This window comes from Salvelinus sp. IW2-2015, linkage group LG4q.2, assembly GCF_002910315.2.
Source record: "Salvelinus sp. IW2-2015 linkage group LG4q.2, ASM291031v2, whole genome shotgun sequence".
Lineage (NCBI taxonomy): Eukaryota > Metazoa > Chordata > Actinopteri > Salmoniformes > Salmonidae > Salvelinus > Salvelinus sp. IW2-2015.
The window spans coordinates 17,713,653-17,738,500 of NC_036843.1; the positions used below are offsets into that span (position 1 = coordinate 17,713,653).

The 24,848-nt window shown below is 42.2% G+C and overlaps 1 protein-coding gene across 1 annotated transcript in view; it reads right to left on the minus strand.

Annotated features, from left to right (window-relative positions):
- crim1 (cysteine rich transmembrane BMP regulator 1 (chordin-like)) overlaps positions 1 to 24,848 on the minus strand; it is a 177,676-nt gene that overhangs the window by 140,610 nt on the left and 12,218 nt on the right. The window contains exon 2 of the mRNA XM_023986849.2: positions 14,975 to 15,148. Within this exon, the coding sequence (XP_023842617.1) occupies positions 14,975 to 15,148 (174 nt within the window). The remainder of the gene's footprint in view (positions 1 to 14,974; positions 15,149 to 24,848) is intronic.

Below are 24,848 nucleotides of genomic sequence, written 5' to 3' on the forward strand. Positions count from 1 at the left end.
GCATACTATTCCACTTGCCCTCGATCATGATACATTTTGTTGTGAAAGTTATAGTCTCCTTTCGCCGTGGTGAGAGAGAGAGAGAAGAAAGAGAGAGAGACGGTAGAAGAAGAGAGAGAGAGAGAGAGAGAGAGAGAGAGAGAGAGAGAAGAGAAGAGAGAGAGAGAGAGAAGAGAAGAGAGAGAGAGAGAGAGAGAGAGAGAGAGAGGAGAGATGAGAGAGAGATGAGAAGAGAGAGAGAGAGAGAGAGGAGAGAGAGAGAGGAGAGAGAGAGAGAGAGAAGAGAGAGAGAGAGAGAGAGAGGAGAGAGAGAGAGAGAGAGAGAGAGAGAGGAGAGAGAAGAAGAGAGAGAGAGAGAGAAGGAGAGAAGAGAGAGAGAAGAGAGAGAGAGAGAGAGAGAGAGGTAGAGAGAGAGAGATGATGAGAAGAGGAGAGAGTCTTGATGCTACACGTGATATGGCTGTCACGCGCCCACCTGTATGTACTGCAGTCACAGCCTGCCAACCTTATCTGTCAGGGACGCTCCTCATAATTGCACTGCCTCTAAAGTTGGCACAAAAAACCCTTTCTTATCAACTTTTAATGATCTGAAGAAAGAATGTCTGTTCTGTAGCTTGTTCTTGCCCCTCTCTTTCTGTGTTGCTGGTTTTTGTCAGTCCTATATATTAAATATCTTTCAATATGGAAACTACTGTTGTCTCATTACTCAAATAGCTGTGACAAAGAATGTGACACCTGTCAGTTTGTTCTATTACTACATTCATTTTGGTCAGATATTTGTTCAGTAATAAACACAACAAGGAGTTTATAGATCAGTTAAAAGTTAACTCGTCAAGCAGCTGGTCTTGACCAACTCCAACTAAGGACCTTGATCGGAGTGTTCTCAACACAACAGCTACTTGGGACTAAAGAATTTCCTTAAAACACTGAGGCCAATTTTCGGCCGGCGTTAAGCCAGCGCAATTGTCAACACGCTCGTTTGCAGGTTCGACCTGTTAAAGCCATCGCTCTTCTATTTTCAAACCATTGTTCCAGGATTTGGTAATTTACCTGTCTTATGTGAGCTTCCTTTGCATTGAGGTGGGAGTGGCAATGGTCTGAGGTATGTCCTTAAAAACGTGCGCCAAAGTGCCATTTCAGTATGTGCTGGTTGGGATATTAATACTAACAAAAGCTGGTCTTAGCAGTAATGTGTTGTGTTTTGGCATGGATTTGACAACGGATGTGCAAGTCTATCCAGCCTGATGCACAATGCCCATGGAACATGAGAGATGTGCTTTTTGTGCACCTAAACCTTGTAAATTTAGAAACATACAAACATTACAGGGGCGAAAATCTGATATCTACCTTGGAGGGACAATTACATTGAAATTTCTCTCAAGAGCAATTCCTGAGGGGGACACCAAAAGTAGTGCTGTAACACATAGTATACGTTGGTTATATGCTTAATGTATATTGAGGAACCATAATTCCTAACAACGGATAACTTGATAGTTACAGTAGTTAAACTTAAGGGTTTTCGCCAACTTGTTCAAATGTTTAAATCATTATAATTCCACTACTAAATAATCGTTATAGCAGTGCTCCTTACCAGTCCAGTAGTATGCAGGTACTACTTAAGCAACCAGCATATCAAGAAGGTCAGTAGGTGACAATGGTACTGTACACGTATGGGTGTGTTTTTCATAAATACAATGAACATGGTGTGATCACATCTTAAAAGAATCTCCATTGAGGACCATCACAAAAGTTTCTCCATATTGAATTACCTATTAAATTTGGACTTCTTTCTGATACATTTTATAAGTCAATTAAATATGTGCACCTGGCCTGAGTCTACTACAATATCTATTACAAGAACAAAAGCTTAAAATAAGTACATTCTTAAAAGCAAAAAACTACTTCGAATGGAAAAAACCAAATAAATCAAACAAAATATCCTTCAGTTCAGTGTTCTCAACTCTTCAAACAGCACGCTATGACAAGTATGTCGCCACCAAAGTATGCAATTTTAAATAAAATAACATGCAAATAATAATTTATGTAAGATACGAAAACTACAAACAAAAGAAGCAAAATATCAATTACATCAGGGTTCTCAAACAGGGGTCCAATGGACCTAATTGCAAGGGGTCCGATGAAATAAAAAAAGTGTAATGAATGTATCGAGTACCACAAGGTTCCAGTAAGTTTACATATCAATATTAGAGGGGGTGGAGGTCCTGAGGACCGCGCTCAAAACCTTGCCTGACCTGTTGCTCAAGAATATGCAGGGGTTCCAGTACCCCCAAAAGGTTGAGAACCACTGCTTATACACACTACTGAACAATTAAGAACCGAGCATCATGTTGCGGGTTTCCTCAACAACACATCAGTTGCCACTTTCGCCAATGCCCTCTCCTGTTGGCTCCGACACCCTGTATAGCCCACAATAACTCCTTGTGAGGGACATGGTCATGGTCAACATAACCGCAGAGCAGACATTCTCCTGTTCAGCACCAGAGACATCTTGAGTTACCATCAACAATTAATGAAAATCGTTTACAATCGGAAGAGACCTAATCTCAGCTGCAATGCCTCGAATGACTATTTGGCCAATTGATGTTCAGAATTTCATTCTGTGCTTTGGGCCTGTGTACATTGCTGGTACGCTCTGTTAACCCACTTCTAAGTTAAAATGGATTCATTCCTCTTCTGCCCTAAGTTTCAAAAAGCTGGTTTTTATAAATTCCCACTTGTCTCCGTGTGGCCGCTTAAAGGCTTGTCCTGTCTTACTTACAGCCGCACCGACACTAACATTTTTCATCAAGCAATGCCTTGCGTCATCCTGCTGTTTCACCTCACGCGCTGGATAACTGGACACTGATTGGATAGCTGGTTGTGCTGTTACCAGATTACAAAAAGTTGCGGTGGTTTGGCAGTTTTGATGTGCTGTGAATTTTATTCAATGGCTTTTCTCCAGTTGCCTAAATACACAAATAGCCACATATGAAGGCAGCATCTGCTCTTTGCCCAAAAGATGGCTGCATTGAAAACCCTGGCTACAGTGAAAAACACAAACACTCCATTTATAATTGATGGATTATAATGTAGCCAGGGGAAATCGCGAAAACATCTCTCTTGAAACGTCAACACTCTGTTGGCCCAAGAGTTTGGCCCGTTCTATATTGTGGGTGTGGGCTGATATGTATTTGTGCCATTCACTTGTCGGTAACTGGACAATGCTGTGCCACTTGTCCCCTATACTGGTGCTTGCTGGCAACAGTGTGACACTTGGTCCTGCCTGTGGCTGTGACACTGTCCCTGGAAGTCTGCCTCTCCGGTCTTTCCTTTTCACCACCTAACTGGACTCAGTTCTGTTCCTAGAAAAGATAAGGTGATTTGCCGTTACTCCTAACTACCGGTACCCAAAACTACACAAGTAATTCACACAGCATACCAATTGCGTAAACCAAAATCTTAGTTTAGTCACCAGTTTAGTTGAGGAGTGAGTGGTGGTATCATGCATTTTTCCAATTATGTCCCTATTTTACAAGTCAAAAAAAATTGAGAACCTTTTCATAATGTGCCAAACCAAAAGATCTCATACAAACTTACCTAGAGACTCCCTGTCTCTGCCAATCTCCCAGCTCTGCGTCCTGATGTGGCATCTGTTGCCTTGCTCTGCCTAAGTGACATCATTGTGAAACATTTGCCCATTAGCATTGCATTTCTTTCTTATGAACATTTATATCAACTAGTCATTTGAGATATTAGGCTACTAGAGTCTTACTATGCGTTTGTGTGTACGACAAAATACCTCTGATGTCCGTCTTCTTACTATATTTCTGCCATTTTTTCCTAACTCTGGCTTCGGCTGGACCCTAGCCTGCCACACACACAACATTTACACAACAGCTGAAAATTGTCTAAAGCTACGCGAGCCACCAAATCTTTGTTTCTGCTGTTTTGCTTATAATCTCTTGGCTGACCTGGTTAAATAAAGGTGAAAAAAAAAAAAAAAAAAATTGTCACTAGCTCGACATTTATCTTCTGCATTAAACGAGACCTCTCGCTTACCAGTATCGTATACTATTTAGCTTTCATGTGCTAGAGAGAGTTGTAGTTTCTTCGTTTCTGGTTCAAGTTTTGAGACTTGTCAGCTATGTATCTGCCTAGATTCTCGTAGATCACCATGCACCAAAACATACAGCTGCAATGCTTGACTCTTGACATTAACTGAAGATTAGCAAAAGATTCCACTCTTCTGACGACGCCACATCAATGGAATAGGTACTTAGCTAGCTTGATAGTTATATGTCAGTCGTTTGCTTTAGTTTAGTCGCTCGCTTTAGACCTCTCAATCTGCGCGCAAAAAATTACAGCCTTAATGGCTGTCGTCAACCCCTCTGCCGAATCATGGCTTAAAATAATAAGATATTTTTAACTGTATTTGTATGATCGTTGGCTATGGAGTTGACTGGATTAAACGCCTCACGTCAGTCTGACCGTTCAAACATGATTCCCTTTTCTCGGACAGTAGATCGAACCTCTATCACCCTTGCCAGCAAAACTGCAGGGATCAAACCATTGTGAGCAAAGGCGAAGGGGGTCGCAAATCTTTTGAACTTAAAAAGCGCTGATTAAGTGTCTTAATCAGCACAAGTGCTTTCAATTGCGTTATATTCATATTATTGAAACATGAATAAATAGTTATTTAACAGTGAATATATTGTCGGACAAATCAATATTTCCCCAGATGGAGGGGGTCGCTGGATCCCCCCGTCCCCCTGGGATTTCCGCCTATGCAAACATAATGTTTATTCACATTTAGTTTAATTTGATTACAAACCAAGCATAGCCTCCCCTTCTCATGCATTTGAGCTTTGAAATAAATCTTTAACACCAAAGTTTTTATTAAAAGATAAGTTTGCGGCTGCAAAACAAGTGAGTAGACATCCTTTTTTTAATCTTTACACTATTAGCCAGCTCCTGTATATATTTTGGATGTGTGTAAAAAACCCTCCATCAGGCTATTATGCCCACCATGGAACGTGAGATGAGATAATCCAGTTGGCACCTCCAATATAGGCTATATGCCCATCATGGATCGTGAGATGAGATAATCCAGTGTGCACCTCCATATAGGCTATATGCCACATGGATCGTGAGATGAGATAATCCAGTGGCACCTCCATATCGGCTAATGCCACCATGGATCGTGAGATGAGATAATCCAGTGGCACACCCATATTAGGCTATATGGCCCATCATGATCTGAGATGAATAATCCAGTGCACCTCCATATAGGCTATATGCCCACCATGCGAACGTGAATGAGATAATCAGGTGGCACCTCCATATAGGTATATGCCCACCAAGGAACGTGAGATGAGAATAATCCAGTGGCACCTCCAATAGGCTATATGCCCCCACCATGGATCGTGAGATGAGATATCCAGTGGCACCTCCATATAGGCATAGTAGTTGCCCGACCATGGATGACGTGAGATGAGATAATCCATCTGGCACCTCCATATAGGCTATATGCCCACCATGGAACGTGAGATGAGATAATCAGTGGCACCTCCATATAGGCTTATATGCCCACCATGGAATCGTGAGATGAGATAATCAGTGCCACTCCATATAGGCATTAATGCCCACCATGGCACGATGAGATGACGATAATCAGGGCACCTCACTATAGGGCTATAAGCTATGCCCACCATGGATACGTTGGATGCAGAGAATCCAGTGCACACTCCATATGGCTATATGCCCCCATGGATCGTGAGTATAGATAAATCCCAGTGGCACCATCCATAGAGGCTATATGTCCCACCATTCAATCTGTTGATGATAGATTAATCCGAGTGGTCACCTCCAATAGTACGCTATATGCCACATGGAACTGAGAGTGAGATCACTCCAGTGCACTTCCATATAGTGCTATATGCCCACCTGGATCGTGAGATGAGATCAATCCGTTGCAACCTCCATATATGCTATATGCCACGACATGATCGTGAGATGGAGATCATCCTAGTGGCACCTCCAATAGGCTATATGCCCACCAGGAACGTGAGAGAGATCATCCGGGGACAACTCATATAGGCATATATGCCCACCATGGAACGTGAGATGGAATCTATCAGGTAGCTGCACTTATATTTAGAAACGTTACAGTTATTTTCACAGTAACAATCGCTTTTCTTCCATTTAGTTTGATTAAACCCTACTATAACAACACGCTGTGTCAACAGCAATGCATCTGGGTCTTTTGATCTGGCCAGGAACCTATCCATAATAAGGTTTCTAAATGGTCTACTCATGAGGGTTCTGCTCAAATGCTTTTGCATTATTCACAGTTCACATAGGCCTACGGCAGTGCATACCTCCATTCGGCTTGTATCCATCCCATTTCCAAAGAGTGCCTCATGTCCAGTGACTAAACAACTACCGACAAAACATAGACTGCTCAATATTTTCAGTCCTATAATGCCGTATATCAACAGAGCCATTAGCTTAGTACCTACTTCTGTGTGTTATGAAAGTCGCCATCTTCTCCGAGAATGTGCTCCCACATACAAAGGACAAATTTTACGTGAGCCTAGTATATAGTTTGAGGAGACTTTCAACTGCGTAAAGGGGTTATACTCGTTAAAACGCTACTTACACACATTTTGAACTGGTCAACACAACCTTGTCCACGTCTCTGCGCTTAGTCTATCTTTGTTTTCCTTCTATTATTATTAGTTAGGTCAGGGTGTGACATGGGGGGGATGTAATGTGTTTTGTATGTCTAGGGGTTTTGTATGTTTTATGCGGTCAGTGTCTAGTCTAGGTTCTGTATGTCTATGGTTGCCTAATCTCTCTCCGGGGGTGTGGCACCTCCATATAGGCTATATGCCCACCATGGAACGTGAGATGAGATCATCCGGTGGCACTAATATTTAGAAACGTTTAAGTTATTTTCCAGTAACAATCGCTTGTTTTCCATTTAGTTTGATTAAAAAACAAGCCCTTACCCTACTATAACAAAAGCTGGTTCAACAGCAATGCATCTGGTGTCTTTCTGATCTTGGCCATGCATTAGCCAAGGAACCTATCCATAAAAGGTTTCTAAATGGTCTACTCATGAGGGTTGTGCCGAAATGCTTTTGCATTATTCACAGTTCACATAGGCCTACCTGCAGTGCATACTCCATTCGGCTTGTATCCATCCCCATTTCCAAAGAGTGCCTCATGTCCAGTGACCTAAAAACTCCGACAAACATAGACTGCTCAAATTTTTCAGTCCTATAATGCCGTATCAACAGTAGGCCTATTGTGCTTATTGAGAATGTGCCTCCCACATACAAGACAATTTACGTGAGCCTAGTATTATATTTGAGGAGACTTTCAATGCGTAAAGGGTTATACTCGTTAAAGCTAATTACAACAATGTTGACTGTCAACACACTTGTCACGCTCTGGCCTTAGTTATCTTTGTTTTCTTTATTATTTTAGTTAGGTCAGGGTGTGACATGGGGGATGTATGTGTTTTGTATTGTCTAGGGGTTTTGTATGTTTATGGGTCAGTGTCTAGTCTAGGTGTCTGTATGTCTATGGTTGCCTAGATTGGTTCTCAATTAGACAGCTGTCTATCGTTGTCTCTGATTGGGAACCATATTTAGGCAGCCATATTCATTAGGTAGTTCGTGGGTGATTGTCTATGTGTAAGTTGCCTGTGTCTGCACTTATTGTATTATAGCTTCACGTTCGTTTGTTGTTTTTGTATAGTTTGTTTAAGTGTTCTTCTTCTTCGTTAATTAAATATGTATTCATTTCACGCTGCGCCTTGGTCCTCCTCTCTTCAATGTTACGACGAACGTGACAACACCAAACATATTGAGCAGATGCTAGATGTTTTTTTAAACTTTTGATATCACTTGTTACTGTAGCCTATGCTGGGATTGGACGAGAATATTCCGTGCCCCCAGCTGAATTTGAGCTGATGACAATGCAAAGACCTTCAAAAACGTACAGAAATTGAGACAAATGCATGCAATAATAAGCCATGGAACCGCTTGATTGGCCAGTGTGTGGCCAAGCCCTCGTCACACCTACAACTTGTTTATTCATCAAAACCCAGGCCTTTTGCGCCACAGCCAGCTATTGCGTTCAAAATAACAGCTGTGAAAATAGCAAAAATATTTATGACACACCCCCTGACCTATAACGCTACCGGCAGTGCTTAGATTCACKATAGGGAAAGGGGGATACCTAGTCAGTTGTACAACTGAATGCCTTCAACTGAAATGTGTCTTCCGCATTTAACKCAACCCCTCTGAATCAGAGAGGTGCGGGGAGCTGCCTTAATCGACATCCACGTCTTCTGTGCCGGGGAACCGTGGGTTAACTGCCTTGCTCAGGGCAGAACGACAGATTTTTACCTTGWCTGCTCGGGGATTCGATCCAGCAACCTTTCGGTTAGTGGCCCAATGATCTAACCACTAGCATTATGTTTATTAAAATATAGCCCTCAGTGAACAAAGAGACCTGAAGACTCCTTATCAGGTTATGATATGACAAAAAATACAGTTTTCTAAGCTAAAAATATCTTTAAAGGCTTGAAAGGTCAACATGCTATTCCAGTTTCATTGAAGATTGATTTTCTGTAGTAGAAGCAGGCGTGCGGAACATGGGTGTCAGTAGGAGRGAAAAGAGCAAGAGCATTATCAATCTCCTGTTGAACTTTCAGGAGACCTTTGTCTCTGTGTTAGAGAGTTATTAAAGGCCATTAGGGCAGAATGCATGATCAGGGGTCATTCAGCCTATCGGAACACATCATCAGGGGTCATTCGGCCTATCAGAAAACATCATCAGGGGTCATTCAACCTATCAGAACACACTAGCCGTACAGATCAACCTATCAGAAAACACCAGCCGTACCTGCTCAACCTATCAGAGCGCATCAACCGGGCATACAGATCCAATCTATCACAACACACCTTCAGAGGTCATCAGGCCTATCACAACACAACAGGCTTGGAGATGTACCGCACAGATTATTTAAGATGTATTTGTTCAACAAACTCATGACAGATCACATAATTTACATTCCTGACATACTGTACATTTGTCCAGAGGTACTTTTTCAGTCAGATTGGTAATCTTTTACAAGGACATGGCTGCTAGTGCTATTGTGTGCATCTGGATTGGGCCTTATTCATTGACAGAAGGAGAAGGCTTTGGTCGCAATCCAGGCAGACTACATTGCAGCGGATTACTATATCAAATGGTTAGCTGATACACTACATGGTCAAAAGTATGTGGACAGCTGCTCGTCGAACATCTCATTCCAAAACCATGGGCATTTTTATGTAGTTGGTTTTTATGTAGTTTTTATGTAGTTAGCTGCTATAACAGTCTCCACTCTTCTGTGAAGGCTTTCCCCTAGATTTTGGAACATTGCTGCGGGGACTTGCTTCRATTCAGCCCCAAGGGCATTAGTTATTCCATTATTCCTCCTCCACCAAACCTTACAGTTGCAAGTGAGTGTTGCAACCGAGGACAGACGATTTTTACGTGCTACGCGCTTCAGCACTCGGCAGTCCCGTTCTGTGAGCTTGTGTGGCTTACCCCTTCGCGGCTGAGCCGTTGTTGTTCCTAGAAGTTTCCACTTCCCAATAACCGCACTTACAGTTGACCGTGACCGAGGCAACTCTAGCAGAGCAGAGATTTGACAAYCTGACTTGTTGGAAAGGTGGCATCCTATGATGGTGCCACGTTGAAAGTCACTGAGCTCTTCAGTACAGGCCATTCTACTACCAATGTTTTCCTATGGAGATTGCATGACTGTGTGCTCGATTTTATACASCTGTCAGCAAGAGGTGTGCCTGAAATAGCTGGATCCACTAATTTTAAGCAGTTTCAACATACTTTTGGCCATGTAGTGTATGTTAAACACCTACCCAGGAGATGTGAGATCAGGCAGGAATGTAGTCAGCCTGGAACACGGCCATTGTATAATCAAGAATTATGGTAATAATACCTCTTCATTTGATGGGGGCAATTGTTTAATATGAAATCAATATGGGTATTGTCTACTRACTCCGGATACTAAAGATAAGACAACCAGATGAGTCACGAACAACAGTCATGGCCATAAATAGCAGGCATGAAAATGTATGGTATTACAACTGGACAAATGCACCCCTCTCCACTTTCACATTCAGAATCAATCAGCTTGCTTCCCCCAAGTAGTGCAAAAATGAAAAACAACCCGGCTTTATGTAACAGCCCAGAAAATGAATAATTCTGTCTCGAAATATGATTCTCAGGAAAAGAGGAAATGGCCATTATCATGGGGCTGTTTCCTGATGACATATCACATCACATTTATTTGAAAAGCCCTTTTTTCATCAGCAGATGTCACAAAGTGCTTATACAGAAACCAAGCCTAAAACCCCAAACAGAAAGCCAAGCAGATGTAGCACTGTTGCTAAGATAAACTCCCTAGAAAGTCAGGAACCTAGGAAGAAACCTAGAGAGTAGTATTTGGATTGAAATTTWAAAAAAAATCTTACATTAATTTATTAATATTGATCAATACCAAAACACCATTTTGATTTGGCAAATATTTCAATATATTGTTGAACATAATATACTCTATTGGCATATCAAACTTCCAGAGTGGGATCTCAGCTACTTTTTGAGTTATGATCCAATTTGTAAGCATTACCAACAGAGTGAATGTGAAAAGAGAGGAAGATGGTGCTGCAGTGGATAACAGACGTCTTACGGGCTCCTGGACCAATTGCACGTTCTGACCTGTTTTCTGTTAGTTTTGTATGTGTTAGTTGGTCAGGACGTGAGTTTGGGTGGGCAGTCTATGTTTCTGTTTCTATGTTGGTGAATGGGTACCTAATATGGTTCTCAATTAGAGGCAGGTGTTTTCATCTCTCTCTGATTGAGAATCATATTAAGGTAGGTAGTTTCACAGTGTTTGTGTGTGGGTGTTGTTCCTGTGTCAGTGTCTGTATGTTCGCCACACGAACTGTTTTCGTTTTGTTGTGCATTCGTTTTATGTAGTCAGTTTTTCCTGTTATTGCGTTCTTCGTTTTCATGTAAGTTCGTCCCACCAGGTCTGTCTACTTCGTTTGTTTTGTAGTTTGTTTAAGAGTATTTCGTTTGTCTTGTTTAAATAAATTCATTATGTCCTATGAAAACGCTGCATTTTGGTCAATCCCTGCTCCTCCTCTCGGATGAAGAGGAGGAGGAAGCCGTTACACCAATTCTGCTATTTTGTGTGTATTTTTACGCTGATCTTAACTTTTTGTACATAACATCTCTGTAATCATTTCCTATGACCTAAAACAGCTTATGGACACCGATACCATGTGCTTTTTGGCTGTTCGGACTGCAGGAAAAAGAAAAGATTCAACGGATATGCAAATGATAGGATTTGAGTCACATCAAACTGCCAATTTGAACACGGCTTAATTTAACAGACTCTGAGAAATCTACAAGGAAGAATGGGAGAAATCACAAATACAGATGTGCCAAGCTGATCAGACATACCCAAGTGACTCAGCTGTAATCGCTGTCAAAGGTGCTTCTAACAAGTATTGACTCAGGGTGTGAATACTTACAGTACCAGTCAAAAGTTTGGACATACCTACTCATTCAAGGGTTTTTCTTTAATTTTACTATTTTCTACATGTAGAAATAGTAATGAAGCAATCAAAACTATGAAATAACACATGGAATCACGTAGTAACCAAAAACAATTCACTCAACCAGCTTCACCACAGTCTTGAAGGAGTTCTCACATATGCTGAGCACTTGTTGGCAGCTTTTCCTTCACTCTGCAGTCAAACTCATCCCAAACATCTCATTTGGGTTGAGGTAGGGTGATTGGAGGCCAGGTCATCTGATGCAGCACTCCATCACTCTCCTTCTTGTCAAATAGCCCTTACACAGCCTGGAGGTGTGTTGGGTCATTGTCCTGTTGAAAAACAATGATAGTCCCACTAAGTGCAAAAAAGATGGGATGGCGTATTGCTGCAGAATGCTGTGGTAGCCATGCTGGTTAAGTGTGCCTTGAATTCTAATAAATCACTGACAGTGTCAACAGCAAAGCACCCCCACACCATCACACCTCCTCCTCCATGCTTCACGGTGGGAACCACACATGCGATCATCCGTTCACCTACTCTGCGTCTCACAAAGATACGGTGGTTGGAACCAAAAATCTCAAATTTGGACTCATCAGACCAAAGGACAGATTTCCACCAGTCTAATGTCCATTGCTCGTGTTTCTTGGCCGAAGAAAGTCTCTTCGTCTCATTGGTGTCCTTTAGTAGTGGTTTCTTTGCAGCAATTCAACCATGAAGGCCTGATTCTCGCAGTCTCTGAACAGTTGATGTTGAGATGTGTTGGTTACTTTAACTAAGTGAAGCATTCATTTGGGCTGCAATTTCTGAGACTGGTAACTCTAATGAACTTATCCTCTGCAGCAGAGGTAACTCTGGATCTTCCTTTCCTGTGGRGGTCCTCATGAGAGATAGTTTCATCATAGCGCTCAATGGTTTTTGTGACTGCACTTGAAGAAACMTTCAAAGTTCTTCAAATTTTCCGCATTGACTGACCTTTATGTCTTAAAGCAATGATGAACTGTCATTTGTCTTTGCTTAGTTGAGCTGTTCTTGCCATAATATGGACTTGGTCTTTTACCATCTTCTGTATACCACTCCTACCTTGTCACAACACAACTGATTGGCTCAAACATATTAAGAAGGAAAGAAATTCCACAAATTAACTATTAACAAGGCACACCTGTTAATTGAAATGGTTTCCAGGTGACTAACCCGTGAAGCTGGTTGAGAGAATGCCAAGAGTGTGCAAAGCTGTCATCAAGGCAAAGGGTGGCTACTTTGAAGAATCTATTTTGATTGAAATKTATTTTGATTTGTGGTTACTACATGATTCCATATGTATTATTTCATAGTTTTGATGTCTTCACTATTATTCTACAATGTAGAAAATAGTACAAATAAAGAAAAACTCTGGAATTAGTATTTATTTTATTTAACTAGGCACGTCAAAAATTCTTATTTACAATGACGACCTACCCAGGCCAAACCTGGACGATGCTGGGCCAATTGTGCACCGCCCTATGGGTCTGCCCTCATTGAACCAAAACAAGGCTCATTGGTACGCTGAGAAATGTCTGTAATACCTGTGATGCTGCTGATTATAATAATCCCAGTCTGTACTCAGTGGAATCTCTCAGTCCGTGGTTACGGCAGCAAGAGTTCATTCTACACACACATCCAAAGGACTACCTTGCCAAGACAGAGAGCAGACACACACACATAGACACAGAAGCATGTACACAGACAGACAGACAGACAGACAGACAAACAGACCACCAACGTTCACAACACCAGCCATAACAAATGACTGAACCAGCCAAACAGGACACAACAGGATACATTGGTTTTTAGGAGCATATACCCACGTGGGTGATGGAAAGATTAACACACTCCAGTCGGTTGTAGTAATGCTATGAAGTTGATTAGCAACCGCCATAAAGTCCAAAGAAGAAAAAGAAGCCTGAACAAAGGAGGAGAGATGATGAGAAACAAATTTACCGTTTTATCTGTGGATTAATTGTCGGAGTAGAGGACCTTGTGCATTTCAGGTAAAATAACAACCCAATGTTTATATCCCAGGACAAATTAGCTAGCAACAGCAAGCTAGCTACTAAATTGCCAGAAATGTTTAATGCTTTTTGACCTGTCCCCAAATTAATATAATTGGTTCAGTGTCTGTTTTGATATTTCAACCTGCATGTCCTGTTCGCGTCTGGTGTGGGTGAACAAAATCAACTTGCGCAAAATTGCGCACGCCGACGCACGAACGCACGTGTGCGGTGGTCTGGTCATCATGTGAAGGTATACCTGCCACAATTTAACAACAAGTGCCCTCATCCCCATTGCTAGGACGGTTGGTTGCCATAACAAACCAATATTCTGGTGATTTAATTGGCCGTCTGCTGCCAGAGAACCGCGAACACAACAGCAGACACTGAGATAAAGTCTGGGTAACCATGGGGGACTGCCTTCTGATAGGCCTATTAGAATCCTTATCAGCTTTTCAACAAAAAGCTTGTTTGTTTGTTTGGTGATGCACTGAGGAGAGCCTGTCAGAGAAAAAATATATGACTAAACAAACAAAACCCCTCACACTAAAAAACAAWAAATGGGAGAAAACAGGAGCAGCAAAGAGCAGATAAATAAATGACAAAATTGTGTAGCGCCAGAGATTTACGAGTTGTTATTCAAAGTGCAACTGTAACAGAATTTTAAATATGCTGGGGGAACAACAGAAAAGGATGAAGATCCTGAAAACCAASCTCAGTGACAGCTATTCAATCAGTATGGAGGCCGCATACCACCCCTAACCGAAGCTGGGAATTGACAATTCAGTTTGATTTATGTCTGGGTATTTAATAATTAATAAAGAAGCACATAAAATTAGCTGAGTTAATTACWGCCAATAATAAATCCTATAGAACTGGCAGAGGCATATGGGGCGAACATAATATCGAGAAAATCACTATGAAAACCTAACAGCACGAGTCAGATCCGAACTCAAACTACCCACGCACTTGGATGATCCATTTAAAGTCATAGCATCTAACAAACCATCCATACAGATGGTAACTAACAGTAGACTACATAGCATACATTACTGCATGAAAACACCTTGGGTGCTTGTGGCTTGAAACCTGAAACATGACCATGCATGCACTACTCTACCCACTCTTAGGAACTGCATCATGCAGGCCAGAGAGAGAGAAAGGTGTTTTGTCGAGATGTGTTCCATTCGGGGAATAATGTTCCTCCTTCTAAATATCCTTCTTCTATCAYCTGAGCCATACAGGACCAAGAGGYCAAACATTAATATTTCATTGTTAAACATTAATTGACATGCATCATACCTTCAATCTTCCTCAGAGAGGTCTGGCATGCGTCCTGGCTGGGGAACTCAAATGGGTTGTTGCAGGTCCGTATGCTGTCACACTCACACCTCCCGTCGATGATGTTGCAGCCAGTGATCAGGTTCTCATTGCACGGCTCAAATCCCAACAGCTGGTCGTCGTCCCAGTTTTCATCTGATCGGGACCAAGAAAGGTAGAGTGAGGACAATGTAATTGTAAGACTACATCAAATCAAGGGCATCAACACTTTTGTTTTATCAAGTTGACAATATAACATTTCATTAATGTTTCAATTCCAGATTTGTTTTCATAACGCCTCCAACAATCKTAACTGGAAAGCATTACCGGTACTCACACTATCCCCCAAGAATGTATTGCAAATAAGACACTATAAAGGTCAGTAATTTTCACCTCCTCAGCTGAAATATTGATCAGTATGTTACAGTGGGAACATTGCAAATGGCACCCTATCCCTATTATAGTGCACTACATTTGACCAGAGCCATATGGGCCTTGGTCAAAAGTAGTGRACTACATAGGGAAGAGGGTACCATTTGGGACGAAACCAGTATATCCAAGTGTAGGAAGAAGCATTCCATTCCACTATCTAGCTCCCCACCTCATCGTCAGTGATTTTTTTCCCCACAGAGTCAGTCTCAGCCCCTAGACCCCAACACACTGCTATCTGACAGCAACATTATGAAGTTGGATTTGCAGTGCAAATAAGGCATTATGCGTGTGTGCGTGGGTGTGTGCCTGCATGTGCATGTGTGTGTGTGTGTGTGCCCGCTTGAGCACGTGTGCCCACTCTAGCGCTTTTGTTGGCATAGAGTATAATGTTTTCATCTTCTATCTCTGAGCATAGAAGTGACATTGAGCGAAAGTTTGTGGGTAAATGTTTGAGTGTGTGCGTATGGACAGATARAGTAAAGTATGTGTATATTATTGTCAATAACTGTGTGTGAAATGCATACGCTTCAAGTTCAGAGAACACAATGTACACGTGACTCATCATTATATAAACATCTAGCATTAATAATACAGTAACAATACATAGCCCAAAAATATGTGGACACCTGCTTGTCAAACATCTCATTCCAAAATCATGTTATTCACTACTTTATCAAAATCAAAACGGAAGATGTTAAATTATCATTTATCTTTCAAAATGCGGTTGTAATTGATAAGGGCTGTCACGCCCTGACCTTAGAGATCCTTTTTATGTCTCTATTTTGGTTTGGTCAGGGCGTGAGTTGGGGTGGGCATTCTATGTGTTGTTCTATGTTGTCCTTTTCTATGTGTTTGGCCTGGTATGGTTCCCAATCAGAGGCAGCTGTCAATCGTTGTCTCTGATTGAGAACCATYCTTAGGTAGCCTGTTCCCACCTGTGTTTGTGGGTAGTTGTTTCCTGTTTTGTGTTTTTTCACCTTACAGGACTGTTTCGTGTCGTTCACTCTCTTTGTTGTTTTTTGTCATTCAGTGTTCAGTTCATTTGATTAAATTTACTATGAACACTTACCACGCTGCGTGTTGGTCCGATGATTCCTATTCCTCATCATCAGACGAGGAGGAGGAGCGTTACAAGGGCATTGCCTAACTCAAGTGTTTTTAGAAAACTCCCACTGACATCAAAGTATGATTTATGTGACATTTTGAGTTATGCAGCATTGAACACATTCTGTATCTGAAATTAGAACTAGTTTTAAAAGTTGGATGAAATCTTCATTGAAACAGTAAACCCAACACCAAAGCAATGCTAAAAGAAAAGGGATAAAGTTGCGGCCCCATGGCATCTGAAGTCCCTGTGATTTTGTTTGAGGATAGCGCCCTGGTTCCAGTCTCAGACAGCACACTGTGGTGGCACCTGATAGTTATCTTAGCAGGGGGCCCTGCCTGGCTGCATGAAGGAGCAGGCAGTATTTGTATTAGATGGTACTGAAGGTACCTATTAATTACTCAAGACAAAGATATTTCAAACATGTAAGCTTTTAAATGTACAGTAATTTCYTGTAGGAGAGGAAAATGAAAGAACTATCGTCGTCTGACAAAATGATGCAACAAAAGCACAAATAAAAATGGCTTTAGCCTTTAAGAAAAGAGGATATTTTTTAATGGATTTACAGTAGCTACAGAAGATGCTCTGCTCTTCCTATCCTGGGGCTGTGTTTTTCGCTAGCTCAGGATTCTAACCTAACCTAGGGCTTTATTTCTTATTTAGTTCTGCCAGCCAACCCTAACCCCTCCATCTTTTCTTCTGGTTCTAAATTATATCCACTATCCAGCCCTGGAAATTCTATCACTTCTCCCAGGCCCACGATTCCCATGAGGACAGACTACCAGTTGATGGCATACCTGGGTTTAAATACTATTTTAAGTCTTTCCAACACTTTTAGCATTTGCTCTAGTCTGGCTGGAGTGCAAGATAATTGGGGTTTGCTCTTTTGCAACTATTCTATTGGTTCCTTTTATGTACGGCAAGCACAATCAAGCCCAGATAAAGTATTTGAAATTAGTTCGTATTAGTATTTGAACCCCGGTCTGAGAGACTTCAGGGACGAAAAGGGGGGAGCGTCACAAGGAAGAAGCAGTGGAGAAGGAGGTAAATATTTCCGCTTGTCTTCCCTCACTACAGACGCCAAATTTCATCCAGCCTTCACTGGCCCTATTTGTGGGAGCATCAGAAAAACACTGGGGCACAAAATCACCCTTGGCGGCAGTCACAGCAGTCACATCCATCTTTGGGCAAAGGTGTTAAAGGGTTGTCTCACCACCGAGTGTTCTGGATTTTATTTGAGCTGGTGAGCCTGTCATGGCCTCTGGCGTCACTCAATTAAATGTGTCTTCATTTCTTTCTGTTATCTCACAGTTTAATCCCCCAAATCACATTAGAGTGAGTGGAAACAATATTTTATTGAGTTGAAATCCATTCATAAATCAACCCAGCGAATGACTGGAGGGTGTAAGAGAATAGGCATCTGGGATTGGTTTAGCTTGGCTGGTTCACAACCCCTYTGCGCCACTCTACTGATATAATCTATATTCTGTTATTTTTATATAGCCATCAGGCAACCATTCCTTCTGACAGGAGATTTTAAGTTTGAGATGGTTATTTCCAAAGCCCCATTCCTCAGCTTACCAAACAAAGTGGCAGAGTCAGCCTGTTCAAATTACAGATTGTGTTGTTTAGTTTTAGATGGATTTTTAGATGGATGGATGTCATTACAAGTGGTTGAAAAAGAGAATAGTTGAGCCTGAGAACAGACAGAACAGAACTGTTTCTGAGAACAGACAGCAGAAGTTTGGATCCACTATCAGTGCAAACCTGCAAATGAGAAGGGACATCTGTGTTCTGAGCACAACACTAATGAGGAGAGTCATGGTTAAAGTACATGCTTCAGGTGCATCTGGGTACGGGAGTGTTTGTCATGTGCTTGACAATTACGCCTGATGGAAATCTTCATCAATGAAAAGACTGAAACTCTATCCACAATAATAGTGGTTATTAAAAACAAAAAACTTTGTATGAAGTGAGAATAGGCATGGGTCTGAAACAAGAAAAGAAGGAAATTCACGAGCACCACAATGCCTATTCCACCCATGCTCTGCCTGTAACGGCTCTCTTTCGGTGAGTGAGTAGACCAAGGCGCAGCGGGTGATGAATACATAATGACTTTATTGTAAAGACGAAGACAGACACGAAATACACTTGACTAAATATACAAAATACAAAACGAACTAGACAGACCTAAACACGAACTTACCATGAAACGAGAACAAACATGAACAGGAACGACCGAGACGAGACAGTACCCGTGTGGTGCAACAAACACAGACACAGCGACAATCACCCACAAACCAAACAGTGAGAACAACCTACCTTAATATGACTCTCAATTAGAGGAAAACGCAAAACACCTGCCTCTAATTAAGAGCCATACCAGCCAACCCAAACCAAACATAGAAAAGCAACATAGACTGCCCACCCAACTCACGCCCTGACCATCACACACAATACAAAAACAACAGAAAACAGGTCAGGAACGTGACACTTGCCAAGGTTTTCCAGCACACAACTTTGACCTACTACAGTAGCTATGTTGGTAATGTACTTCAAACTATGTGTAGGTCAGTTGCTTATAATTCAAACCTTCTCAAACAACTTAATTCATACTCTTAGAGGAGGTGCATGAACGTGAGATGTACATCATACATGTTCAAGTATTGGATTCTTCACACACCACAATAAGAAATTATCCCATTACGCTACTTATTTTATTCATTAAATGAAAGCCAGCTTTGTTTTCATACTTACCATACCATCAGGCTTGAATTTATTTAATTTAATTTATTTCACCTTTATTTAACCAGGTAGGCCAGTTGAGAACAAGTTCTCATTTGCAACTGCAACCTGGCCAAGATAAAGCAAAGCAGTGCGACAAAAACAACAACACAGAGTTAAACGTGGGATAAAAAAACGTACAGTCAATAACACAATAGAAAAATCTGTATACAGTGCGTGCAAAATGAAGTAAGGAGGTAAGGCAATAAATAGGCCAAAAGTGGCAAAGTTAAATTACAATTTAGAAATTTACACTGGAGTAATATATGTGCAGATGAGGATGTGCAAGTAGAAATACTGGTGTGCAAAAGAGCAGAAAAACAAAAACAAATATGGGGATGAGGTAGGTAGTTGGTTGGATGGGCTATTTACAGATGGGCTGTGTACAGCTGCAGCGATCGGTAAGCTGCTRTGACAGCTGACGCTTAAAGTTAGTGAGGGATATATAAGTCTCCAACTTCAGTGATTTCTTGCGATTTGTTCCAGTCACTGGCAGCAGAGAACAGGAAGGAAAGGAGGAGTTGGCTTTGGGGATGACCAGTGAAAAATACCTGCTGGAGCGCGTGCTATGGGTGGGTGTTGCTATGGTGACCAGTGAGCTGAGATAAGGCGGAGCTTTACCTAGCAAAGACTTATAGATGACCTGGAYCCAGTGGGTTTGGCGACGAATATGTAGCGAGGACCAGCAAACGAGAGCATACAGGTCGCAGTGGTGGGTAGAATATGCCGCTTTGGTGACAAAACGGATGGCACTGTGATCCAGACTGCATCCAATTTGCTGAGTAGAGTGTTGGAGGCTATTTTGTAAATCAAATCAAGTTTATTTTATATGGCCCTTCGCACATCAGCTAATATCTCGAAGTGCTGTACAGAAACCCAGCCTAAAACCCCAAACAGCAAGCAATTCAGGTGTAGAAGCACGGAGACATCGCGGAAGTCAAGGATGAGTAGGATAGTCAGTTTTACGAGGGTACGTTTGGCAGCATGAGAGAAGGAGGCTTTGTTGCAAAATAGGAAGCTGATTCTAGATTTAACTTTGGAGATGCTTAATGTGAGTCTGGAAGGAGAGTTTACAGTCTAGCCAGACACCTAAGTATTTATAGTTGTCCACATATTCTAAGTCAGAACCGTCCAGAGTAGTGATGCTAGTTGGGTGGGAGGGTGCGGAGAGCGAACAGTTGAAGAGCATGCATTTCTAGGATTTAAGAGCAGTTGGAGGCCACGGAAGGAGTGTAGTATGGTGTTGAAGCTCGTCTGGAGGTTTGTTAACACAGTGTGCAAAGAAGGGTCAGATGTGTACAGAATGGTGTCGTCTGCGTAGAGGTGGATCAAAGAATCAAGAGCGACATCATTGATATATACAGAGAAAAGAGTCGGCCCGAGAATTGAACCCTGTGGCTCCCCCATAGAGACTTCCAGAGGTCCGGACAACAGGCCCTCCGATTTGACACACTGAACTCTATCTGAGAAGTAGTTAGTGAACCAGGCGAGGCAGTCATTAGAGAAACCAAGGCTGTTGAGTCAGCCAATAAGAATACGGTGATTGACAGAGTCGAAAGCCTTGGCCAGGTTGATGAAGACGGCTGCACAGTACTGTCTTTTATCGATGGCGGTTATGATATCATTTAGGACCTTGAGCGTGGCTGAGGTGCACCAGTGACCAGCCTGGAAACCAGATTGCATAGCGGAGAAGGTACGGTGGGATTCTAAATGGTCGGTGATCTGTTTGTTCACTTGGCTTTCGAATACTTTAGAAAGGCAGGGCAGGATGGATATAGGTCTGTAACAGTTTGGGTCTAGAGTGTCTCCCCCTTTGAAGAGGGGGATGACCGCGGCCGCTTTCCAGTCTTTAGGAATCTCAGACGATACGAAAGAGAGGTTGAACAGACTAGTAATAGGGGTTGCAACAATGGCGGCGGATAATTTTAGAAAGAGAGGGTCCAGATTGTCTAGCCCAGCTGATTTGTAGGGATCCATATTTTGCAGCTCTTTCAGAACATCAGCTGCCTGGATTTGGGTGGAGGAGAASTGTGGGGGCTTGGGCCAGTTGCTGTGGGAGGTGCAGAGTTGTTAGCCGGGGTTGGGGTAGCCAGGTGGAAAGCATGAATTAGCRGTTTTGTCTTGTATTAATGTGGTGCATGCCCGTATTTCCTTATTTTAGCAAAACATGTCAATAAAAAAAAATATCATAACTTTTTGGTGAGTAGGTGCCCACTCACCACAAAAGGTGGCATTGCGCATTGTGAACTTGTSTGCAGCTGCTCGGCCATGGAAACCCATTTCATGAAGTTCCCCACGAAAAGTTATTGTGCTGACCTTGCTTCCAGAAGCAGTTTGGAACTCGGTAGTGAGTGTTGCAACCGAGGACAGACACTTTTTACCCGCTACGCGCTTCAGCACTCGGCAGTCCCATTCTGTGAGTTTGTGTGGCCTATCGCTTCGTGGCTCAGCCGTTGTTGCTCTCAACCAGCTTTACCTGGAATCCTTTTCCAACCATCTTGAAGGACTCCTCACATAAGCTGAGCACTTGTTGGAGGCTCTTCCTTCACTCTGCAGTCCAACTCATCCCAAACTATCTCAATTGGGTTGAGGTCGGGTGGTTGTGGAGGCCAGGTCATGTGAGGCAGCACTCCATCACTCTCCTTCTTGGTGAAATAGCCCTTACACAGCCTGGAGGTGTGTTGGGTCATTGTCCTGTTGAAAAACAAATGACAATCCCACTAAGCGCAAACCAGATGGGATGGTGTATCGCTGCAGAATGCTGTGGTAGCCATGCTGGTTAACTGTGCCTTGAATTCTAAATAAATCACAGACAGTGTCAACAGCAAAGCACCCCCAAACCATCGCACCTCCTCCTCCATGCGTCGCGGTGGGAACCACACATGCAGAGGTCATCCGTTCACCTACTCTGCATTTCACAAAGACACAGTGGTTGGAACCAAAAATCTTACATTTGACTCATCAGACCAAAGGACAGATTTCCACGTCTAATGTCCATTGCTTGTGTTTCTTGGCAAAAGCAAGTCTCTTCTTATTATTGCTGTCCTTTAATAGTGGTTTCTTTGCAGCAATTCAACCATGAAGGCCTGATTCACGCAGTCTCCTCTGAACAGTTGATGTTGAGATGTGTCTGTTACTTGAACTCTGTGAACCATTTATTTGGGCTGCAATCTGAGGTGCAGTTAACTCTAATGAACTTGTCCTCTGCAGCAGAGGTAACCCTGGGTCGTATTTTCCTGTGGCGGTCCTCATGAGAGCCAGTATCATCATAGCGCTTGATGTTTTTTGCGACTGCACTTGAAGAAACATTTAAAGTTCTTGAAAGGTTCCGGATTGACTGACCTTCATATCTTAAAGTAATGATAGACTGTTGTTTCTCTTTGCTTATTTGAGCTATTTTTMCCATAATATGGACTTGTTCTTTTACCAAATAGGGCTATCTTCAGTATACCACCCCTACCTTGTCACAACACAACTGACTGGCTCAAACGCATTAAGGAAATAAATTCCACAAATTAACTTGGTCCTGGGGCTTTTGCCCTAGCACCACACAGCTGATTCAAATAATCAAAGCTTGATGATTAAATCAGCTGTGTAGTGCTAGGGCAAAAACCAAAATGTGCACCTGGTTTGCGGGGTAATGACCGAGTTTAGGAAACCCTGCCATAGGAGAGTCTGAGAGCTGATCTCTCCTCCGTTCTAGCAAGATACATGCAGCAGTACACACCACCACACTCACTGCCACTTGACTTCCACTCCACGAACCCAAAGGCGTTTTTAATTAATTTAAGGTTTTATTGACAATTACATGAAGTTGATGCAAAGAGTCAATATTTGCAGTGTTGACCCTTCTTTTTCAAGACCTCTGCAATCCGCCCTGGCATGCTGTCAATTAACTTCTGGGCCACATCCTGACTGATGGACCCATTTGCATAATAATGCTTGGAGTTTGTCAGAATTTGTTGTCTACCCGCCTCTTGAGGATTGACCACAAGTTCAATGGGATTAAGGTATGGGGAGTTTCCTGGCCATGGACCCAAAATATCATGTCTTGTTCACCAGCCACTTAGTTATCACTTTTGACTTATGCAGGTGCTCCATCATGCTGGAAAAGGCATTGTTCGTACAAAACTGTTCCTGGATGGTTGGGAGAAGTTTTCTCAGAGGATGTTGGTACAATTCTTTATTAATGGCTTGTGTTTTTAGGCAAAATTGTGAGTGAGAACTCCCTTGGCTGAGAAGCAACCCCACACATGAATGGTCTCAGGTGTTTACTGTTGGAATGACAAAGACTAATGGTGCGCTCTCTTGTCTTCCTCTGGACAAGCTTTTTTCCGGATGCCCCAAACAATCGGAAAGGGGATTCATCAGAGACAATGACTTTACCCCAGTCCCCAGCGGCCATCCCTGTATTTTTGCAGAATATTAGTCTGTCCCTGATGTTTTCCTGGAGAGAAGTGGCTTCATTGCTGCCCTTTTGAAACCAGGCATCTCCAAAAGTCTTCGCCTCACTGTGTGCAGATGCACTCACACCTGCCTGCTGCCTTTCCTGAGCAACTTTGTAGTGGTGTGCCCTGATCCCGCAGCTGAATCAACTTTAGGAGACGGTCCTGGCGCTTGCTGGACTTTCTTGGGCGCCCTCAAGCCTTCTTCACAACAATTGAACCGCTCTCCTTGAAGTTCTTGATGATCCGATAAATGGTTAATAATTTGCCTGTGAAGCCTTTTTTGTGCAAAGCATGATGACGGCACGTGTTTCCTTGCAGGTAACCATGGTTTGACAGAGAAAGAAGAAATGATTCCAATCCAACCCTCCTTTTGAAGCTTCCAGTCTGTTATTGCGATCAATCAGCATTACAGAGTGATCTCCAGCCTTCGTCGTCAACACTCACACCTGTGTTAACGAGAGAATCACTGACATGATAGTGGGTCTTTTTGGGCAGGGCTGAAAATGCAGTGGAAATGTTTTTGGGGATTCAGTTAATTTGCATGGCAAGAGGGACTTTGCAATTAATTGCAAAATCATTCAGGGACTCTTCATAACATTCTGGAGTATATGCAATTGCAATGAAAAACTGAGGCAGCAGACTTTGTGAAAATTAATATTTTCTGTCATTCTCAAAACTTTTGGCCAGCACTGTACAGTTGAAAGTAGGAAGTTTACATAAACTTAGGTTGGAGTCATTAAAATTCATTGTTCAACTACTCCACAAATTTCTTGTTAACAAACTATAGTTTTGGCAAGTTGGTTAGGACATCTAGTTTGTGCATGACAAAAATAATTTTCTCWACAATTGTTTACAAACAGATTATTTCACCATATCACAATTCCAGTGGGTCAGAAGTTTACATACACTAAGATGACTGTGCCTTTAAACAGTTTGGAAAATTCCAGACAATGATGCCATGGTTTTAGAAGCTTCTGATAGGTTAATTGACATCATTTGAGTCAATTTAGTTTTTTAAATTAGGCAAGTCAGTTAAGAACAAAGTCTTATTTTCAATGACAGCCTAGGAACAGTGAGGTAACTGTCT